Consider the following 8388-nt stretch of genomic DNA (forward strand, 5'->3'; position numbering starts at 1 on the left):
ATAGGGAATATTAGTGATGGTTGATAATCACAACAGGGAACAAGGGATGAGTTGGTAGCAGTGAAAGAAGACAGCATCTTACTATGTGATTCTTTGAGGAATATTTGAGAGGTGAGGGTATTCACACATATCACATGTTACTATGGTAACAATCCTGTTGTGAATGTCTGACAATTGTGTTATATAGTGACCCAGTCCATGAGATTTGTGTTATAGCAATATTCATTAGAAATACATATAATATTATATCAATCAGTTATAATTAAAAATACACATTACCAGTTAGTACAATTACTAGTTTACTAACAACTTGTTATTAATAAGATGTTACAATGATAATTATAACATGTACAATGTATACAGTTACTGTGGCTCACATGAACCAATCCATACAGTATTAGTAAACTGTACCTTGTCATCATCATACCCTCCCACTACAACTATTTTGTTATCAGCTACACTAATTACAGCTGGTTCACTTCTTACTGATGGGAGTTGTCCTATAACTTCCCAGCTGTGACTGACCTTGTTGAATATGTTAATGTCACTGGTGTACACATAACCACTTCCTGTCTCCTTCACTCCACCTAATGTTAGTAGGTGTCTACCTTGTATGCTGACAGGAGTTGAATAGCACCATGAAGTATCTTGTTGTGAACTCCACTTCAACTGGTGACTGGAAAGAGTGTCCAGTGGAGCAGTAAATACTGATGGGGACATGTTGCCATTTTTATAGACCCCTCCTAACAGGTAGAGGGTGTTGTCTTTTATCACTGACTTCTGTCTGGAGTGTGGTAGTGGTAGATCACTAGTAGTGTACCACTGTCCAGCGGTACTGTCAAACAGTTCAGTAGTGGCTAATCTCCTGTACAGGTAATCTTTACCTCCAGTTATTATTAGTGTTCCCTGATGACCAACTGCTGTGGCACTATGTCTTGGTGTAGTCATTCTGGTGTACTCTTTTAGGTGATCACCATCTAGTAACAATATCTTGTTGGTCACCTTATCACTTCTATCGCATCCTCCAGCAGTGATCAACTGGTTGTTGAGGGTGGTCATGGCAAAAGAGCTATAAGGAGTGTTGATAGGAGAAGGGCTCCATGAGTTGTTAATAGGATCGTATACATCTATCCTGTATGAGTACCCTCCAGTCTCATTACCTCCTCCACTGTAGACCTTCCCATCACATAACACAGCAGTGTGATGTCCACGCTTCACTGGCGCAGGGGCTCCATCTTGCCACTTGATGTTCACTGGTCCACTGAACAGGTCTGGTGTGGGGGACTGGACCATTTGTTCCTAAGCAACAACAATAAATTAGTAATAACAATGTTAACATGTTGTTTATGCAACAAACACGTTAGATGAATGGTTACTATAGTAATTGGTCACCAAACACATTTAGGGATTCACACATGTTATGTATATACACTAATAACAAGTACTATTGCTAATAGTGTTATTATAATATTGTGTGCATGTTACCATAAACAATTCATGTAGTCATATACCCTGTAGACATAAGGGACATGGTAGGGTATTCCATCACTCATCTTCACCCTACCATCAAGACACTGTTTATAGCTAATGTATTGTACATGTACACATTGTACATGTGTAGAAAATGATCAGTTCATTTTGTTACTGTTGTCTAGGAGTTTGTTGGATTAGCTCAAAATGGCTAAGGAGCAGATAAGGAAGAACTGAAAGTGATGAAAAGAACAATAGTAAGTTGAGTATACTGTTTTGGTGATAATGGAGTCAATAGTACGCTATTAACATATAATACTCCCATGACAACTTGTGAGTGGTAGTTTTTCTGGTTGGTAGGTACATCCGCTTAATAGAAAATAACATGTATTAGTGCATGTACCTAATAAAAACCTTGTCATGAGTGTTAACTCTCTTGGAGTGGTGTAATTAGCAGTCACCACATATATATCTAAAAAAAATATTTAGAGTTCAGTTCCTGCAAAAATCCATCTTGTGGAGCACAGATGTGATCAAACTTTGTCATCTCCTCTGCTATATTATAGTAACATGTAAGGCACTCCCCATGACTGCCACCACCTGCTACGTGTGCTAACAATGACTTTATTGAGTGGCTTAATATAAGAATAAATTAAAATACAGTAATCTACTGAAATAGTGACTAAGTTCAGTTTGAAGCTGCCACTCCCATGAGTCTTCTCTAAGACTGCCCTTCACACTTCTGGATATTCTTGGATATGATCGTCCAGACTCCACACTTTCCTCCTCCTTTTTTGGTTGATCACTTGGGAGATATTGAAGTGATTATCAACCATTTTTAATTGACATAATAATATTCAAGCTGGGCTTGTATTTTGATTACGTCACTGTGTTTATTTATGTATCTATAATGCTGACGTGAATTATGTGTATAAAAGGTGGGCATTGATATTAATTTTGTACTGACATAAAAGTATCCATCTATGAACAGTGAACTTTCGTCTTGTCCTTCATGACAAAGTGGCACTGCGAGCAGGCCCGTTGATGACTATTCGAGATGTCAGGACCAATACGAAAGCTTACTGGACCAGCGAAGTCCCGTGGACAGCGAACCACTGAGGAAGTAGAGGCTCTACTGGAAACTGTTCTAGAGGAAGACAACTTTGACGGAGATGAGATGAAGGTTAAAACTCTTATCCACAGGCTTTCGAGCCATGTTTTGATGCTTGAGAAGTGTAACAAGGACTGGACTGGCCAGCGTACTGAACAATACAAAGGGCGAAGGTTGCTGAATAGCAAGAATATTCATGAGCTGCCGATGGTGATGAATAGAGCTGTGACCTGGACCAAACATACATAACTGATTATTGGTTCCCTACAACCGATTGATTAACTGATTAATTGTCTTCAATGTCATTTTGTATATTAACAGTGTTTTCTTAATCAAGTTTGCTGTTTGACATAAGAGATAAGGGGAAAGAGTGGCTTTAATTTGTGATGTGTAATCCCTAATAAACAAGCAATAAACAGCCTCCTCACTCACTTTAGTGCACTCTTTATGGCCAAAACTGTAAGCAATTCTGTGGTCATGTGATCCAATTGTATAATTGGTTGTTGCATACATAGCCCGATTATCAATCACCAGTGTTGGGCAAGTTACTTTTTAAAAGTAACTAGTTACATATTACATTTTACTTGCAGCTGAACTACTTAGTTACAGTTACATATTACCCATAAAATAAAGTAACTGTAATAATATTACATATTATATTACTTTGTGTCCATAGCCTTAAGCTGTCACGTGTGAAACTACCACCTTATCACGTGACACGATTGCGTTGTTGGACAATGTGCAAGTCTTGATATAAGTAAGCAGCTGGTGAATAAGCCTCATTTAGTAGGCTTCATTACTTCGTTGTGGCTAGGCGTTACTCAGTGGGTTACTAACGAGATTAGTAACTTCGTTACTTTTAGTAATAATATTACGCAATATTAGATTCGTTACAGTAACTATATTACTTAGATAACGCGTTACATTTGAAAGTAAAGTAACTTGAGTTATATTACCTGTTTTTATAGCGTATTTTTTATTTATTATTATATAAGTACTGTGCAGAAATCTACAAAAGATTGTAACGCACAGATATTAATCATAATTACAAAACATTAGCCAAGTGCCATAAATTTACAGTGAAGGAAAAAGAGTTTATATTCTTGACACTGTTTGACATTTAGGGTCTGTACATCCGATATTTGTTAGTAAATGGTTGGATATAATATGTAGGTGTATCATTGTTGGATGTGGATCCATTTCCAACTTCCATAGTAGAATTGTCGCTGGAAGAATTCAACGATTCAGTTCTGGGATTAGGTATGAAAGTTGAATTAATGACTTCACCATAAATTTGGCCTTTAACATAGAGTTTGGTACGACAAATTTTAATATGTTTTTTGTCAGTTCCGGAACAAATCAAGCTCCAACGCTCCTTTAGTAATACTTGCTCTCTTAGTTTTTCCTCTTTATTCATATCAGGTTTGATTTGTATGCCTTCAGGGATTTTAGATCTATTGGATAAGACAGTGGCTACATCAAAAGCACGAGATAGTTTCACTAGTAGAGGTCTTGGTTTGGTTCTAGATGAATTAAACTTTCCCAGACGCAAGCAGTCCCTAATAGAAAGATCACTAATGTCACCATTAGCTTTGTTCAGGATGTTAACACAGGAATCAATGTCTGACTTGGTACGACTACTTCTCGGGGTGCCAGTAGGACTTTCTTTGATACCATACACCACAACATTGAATTTACGATCTGTAAAATTATTTGACACAGTAAATTTGCTAACAGGTGCAGGCTGATTGTATGTACCACTTGAATTCTGTGGGGTTACTGTTGACATTTGTGTTCCCTTGCTTTGCAAGGCTGTTGGCTGGGTGGCAGCAGCTGTGAGTTGTTTGTTAAACTGTTCAAATCGTGAATTAAGGTCAGCTACAGATTTAGTCAACTTCTCTTCTATAACATTCATCTTTGCAGCTATTGAGTTCTGTTTTTCCTGAATGTCATCAAAAAATTTAAACGCTACTTCAACTTTTGGCTGACAAAGTTTACAGAAAAACCTGACACGCGAGTTTATGTTAAAAAGTACCTTCAGCTCATCTTCAGTTAAGCCAGCACATTTACTGTGCTCCCACTGTCCACACCAGTCACAACTGATACAGTCATTTTCAACGTTCTCGCTGCACGAAACACACGCGTAGTGAATTGTTTTGCCCTCCTTGGCTGGTGGGGAGATGTCAGGTTGTCTATCTCGCTTGAACGGGTGCGACATACTCCGTCATAACCTTCGTTATATTACTTTGTTACCACAAAGGTAATAATATTACGTAACGCGTTACATAAGTAGCGCGTTACTTCCAACACTGCAAATGAAAATACACTCACTTTCAGACATGTATAATTGACTATTGTATTTAGAAGTTTGGAGCCTTGTAACCAGCTGTCAAGTGTTGAACATGTTACACTGCACAGTAATAAGTGGATAAGACACCCATCACAGTGGATAGAGGTTGTCAGTTATCGTTTACGTATAAAGAGCTTGTACGTCATTGGGTAGATTGCTGGATAGCTGGAAACAAACTAGCTAAATCTGAACCCAGTGGCACCAAGATTATTCTGCTGAGCTTTGTTACATCATTGATGAAGCAATTGTTCTATTAAATTCATTTTGGATTGTGTTTAAGTGTTAAAATACTTGAGTGATTGTTTTACAGTATTAGAAATTGATTTGAGTATTTTCGAAAATCGCGTATAAGACTTACATGGGAATTACAGTTAGTACGACTATTTTGTAGTAATGGCAGAATTTAGTTTTGAATTGTGTGTGGATACTATGTGAAATACTTCAAATAGGACAATAATTGATGTATGCAAGTTATCGAGTGGCCGATAAATGACGTCTACCGATGATAATTGATGCCTTAATTACACCACTGCCTTTGGCCGGATACTACTGACGAATGCTGCTGCCTTGAATGCTGGTACATTGTGTACACCTAGAGTATTAAATTGCCTATCACTGGGTATAAAAAGTTTGTGTATATCTTGTTCTAAACGAGATTCCCTTAGGTTGGCACACAACCAGGCCGACGATTGATTGCTTACGCTAACATGCTATGCATTACAACATAGCTCGGTAGGGATTTTCCCACCGAGCTATGTTGTAATACCATATCATTCATCTCTTGTTTTGCTACTTTTTATTGCTTGGATCCCTATTTCATTTTTAAACTAACAAGTTTTAATATACTAGTATATAATTATCAGTAAGTATGTGAAGAGAAGTAACTAAAAATTTTAACTTAACTTTGAAGGCTTCAAATTTTCTCAGTTATGAATTTGGTTGCATGCTCTATCAAATTAACACAACATCACGAAATTCCAGGTGTTCATTTAGTGAAGGGAACATGGAACTACATATTGTTACTCCAGCTCATGACACAGTACTTGGGTGGTAACAACACTTTTGGTCCTTATGACAAACTACTGTGTGTCTTGAAATATTACATTATTCAAAATTACAATCTAAGTGCATTACATTAATCATTCATTAACAACCTTCACTGCATGTACAAACCTGTTGAGATGATTGACCAGATACCTCAGCCCACCATACTATGGGACTCATCCTCTCACGACCAATCTGACGACTACACACATCTTTTACCCTTTTGATTTCCATGGAGACCTCCAACACTGAAGGACGCTTCTCAGGATTGTCACTCAAACATGATGTCACTAGTGACACTAAGTCTGCAGCCCCTCCAGTAAACATGTTGAGGTATTTCTGACGTCTCATCACCTCTGATACCACTTCCCATCTGTCAGTGTTACGATTGAGTTGTTCTCGGTCAGTAGGTTCAGGCCACTGCTGGGTAATAACATTAAGAGCTACTCCTCCATAAGAAAAGACATCTAATGGTGGACCATATACAGGCCTTTTGGTGAGTGCCTCGGGTGGCATGAAATCTGGTGTTCCTGGGATTTTAGTCATTGTCATTTTACTGTCAGTCTGCATCACTTTAGCAACACCCAGGTCAGTGATCTTGGCTTCTAGGCTCCTCCCCAGCAATATGTTATTTGGGGTGAGGTCACGGTGTACGATGGGAGGATTCCTACTATGGAGGTACCTTAGACCGAGGCACACTTCATCCAATATAGATAGTTTGACATTCAATGGTATATTGTTGTAGTTCTCCACCAGACCCCTCAGGCTAAGTTGCATTTTCTCCATTACCATAACAGGTAATCTGTACTGGTCACGTGCAGGATAATACACTCCTATGAAGTGAATGATTAATAGGGCGATCACATGACACACCTGCCATCTTATACACCTATCAATGTGTTGCCCCACCACCATCCCCCCGGGCGTAAGTGGGGCTTTACAGGGGGAATTGACACGAAACTGTTGCCCCACTATGGGGCATTTGACGATCGTTCATTAAGCGCCCAAGTTTTTTTTTAATCGTTGTAACTTTCTATGCTATGTCAAATCCCGAGTAAATCCTCGTGATGCAACTGGGGCCAACAGTGGGGATTTGACACGATAGGTTTGCCCTACTATGGGGAATTTGACATTAGGGTGTGTCAAATCCCCACTATAGCCCCATATATACCCGAGGGGGGTGGTGAGACAATACATTGATGGGTGCATTAGGCCATAGCTACCTATTTGAAAAGTTGTTGCTCGGACCCGACCGACCCACTTTTTATAAAAGACCAAAAAACTCACGTGATTAACAATCACGTGATGTTGGCGGACTTGTAGCCGAAATGGCGGCTAATGCGTGGTTATCTTTGCACAAAATTTTTTACCAACAAATATCACTTACAATTCCTCCATACTACCTACCAACATCACGATCCACGAGACAGTACCATCCACTGCACTACATCTTACCACATGTATCTACCACAGCACACCAAAATACTGAGTTATTTTTCAAGAACAATTAATGATTGAAACTCCTTACCAGTAGATCTTGTTGAAGTTGCAGATGCTGACATTTTTAGAACTGGACTACAATCATTATTGTAATTGTGTTACATGTATTCGGGAAAATCTGAGCACACCAGCAGGGCTGGCTGCTCAGTAATAATAATAATCAATAATCATATCTGTTTTAGCGAAGAAAGGAGCTGTTGTTGTGTACCCTCGTACAATTCGTTGTTAACAAAGGAGTGACATGTTTGCAATGGCTTTTTTTGAAATATGATCTTTTTTTCGACCTATACCGACCCTAACTTTTCCTTAAAACTGAAATCCGAGCAACAATTTTTCAAATAGGTATGGCCTTACCAAGAAACTGAACGACGCACGGGTGGCGAATGGTACTCCAAATTTGACACTCGTTAAGAAAGTCGGTTGTAATCTTACGACGCCCTTCAGCTTGAGACCATTCCAACAACATCGAGTGTACCTCCTTGGCGGCGCACAGTGTTCCTTGATAGTCGACCTCAAACACTCTCCCATAAGCACCGCGACCAATTTCCTTTCCCGTGGGATTCACATCATAGAGGATAAGATCAGTGGCAACTCTAGTGGCCATCGAGTATCTATCTTGAAGACGCCGCTTGCTATAATAGTTGGGGCGCGCGCGATTTAGTAGTACAATATTAAACAGGCGGTTAGTTTAGCCATAGATCAGCGTTGAAACTGGGTCGGGTCATCCGGGTCACATTTTCTCCGGGTCATCCGGGTCATACCCGGATTGGATCACGTGAGAAACGAAATTGTTTGTTTGACGACGTGGAAACTTATAAACGCTATCGCGTAGCTCTTTCGTGAGCCACGCCCACTTATCGCATTACCAACATACGCTCAGCCACGCCCATTTGTTAGTAAGTGTAGTATGTAG

The 8388-nt window shown here is 39.3% G+C and overlaps 1 protein-coding gene across 1 annotated transcript; it reads right to left on the reverse strand.

Annotated features, from left to right (window-relative positions):
* Positions 1-263: 263 nt before the first annotated feature.
* Positions 264-8153, reverse strand: LOC136265415 (probable serine/threonine-protein kinase DDB_G0271402). Its single transcript, XM_066060261.1, has 3 exons — positions 7830-8153; positions 6105-6808; positions 264-1299 (listed from the first exon to the last, which is right to left on the reverse strand). The coding sequence occupies exons 1-3, from the start codon at positions 8077-8079 to the stop codon at positions 364-366; spliced, it is 1890 nt and encodes a 629-aa protein (XP_065916333.1). The 5' UTR covers positions 8080-8153; the 3' UTR covers positions 264-363.
* Positions 8154-8388: the final 235 nt, after the last annotated feature.

Source organism: Dysidea avara, chromosome 9 (genome assembly GCF_963678975.1).
Source record: "Dysidea avara chromosome 9, odDysAvar1.4, whole genome shotgun sequence".
Lineage (NCBI taxonomy): Eukaryota > Metazoa > Porifera > Demospongiae > Dictyoceratida > Dysideidae > Dysidea > Dysidea avara.

Excerpts from the sequence above, each read along its gene's own strand:
- LOC136265415 (XM_066060261.1), bottom strand. The coding sequence starts at position 8,079 with ATGGCCACTAGAGTTGCCACTGATCTTATCCTCTATGATGTGAATCCC. Across the intron at positions 6,809-7,829 it reads GTGCGTCGTTCAGTTTCTTG|GAGTGTATTATCCTGCACGT; the intron begins GTAAGGCCATAC and ends TTCACTTCATAG. Across the intron at positions 1,300-6,104 it reads CTGGTCAATCATCTCAACAG|GAACAAATGGTCCAGTCCCC; the intron begins GTTTGTACATGC and ends GTTGTTGCTTAG.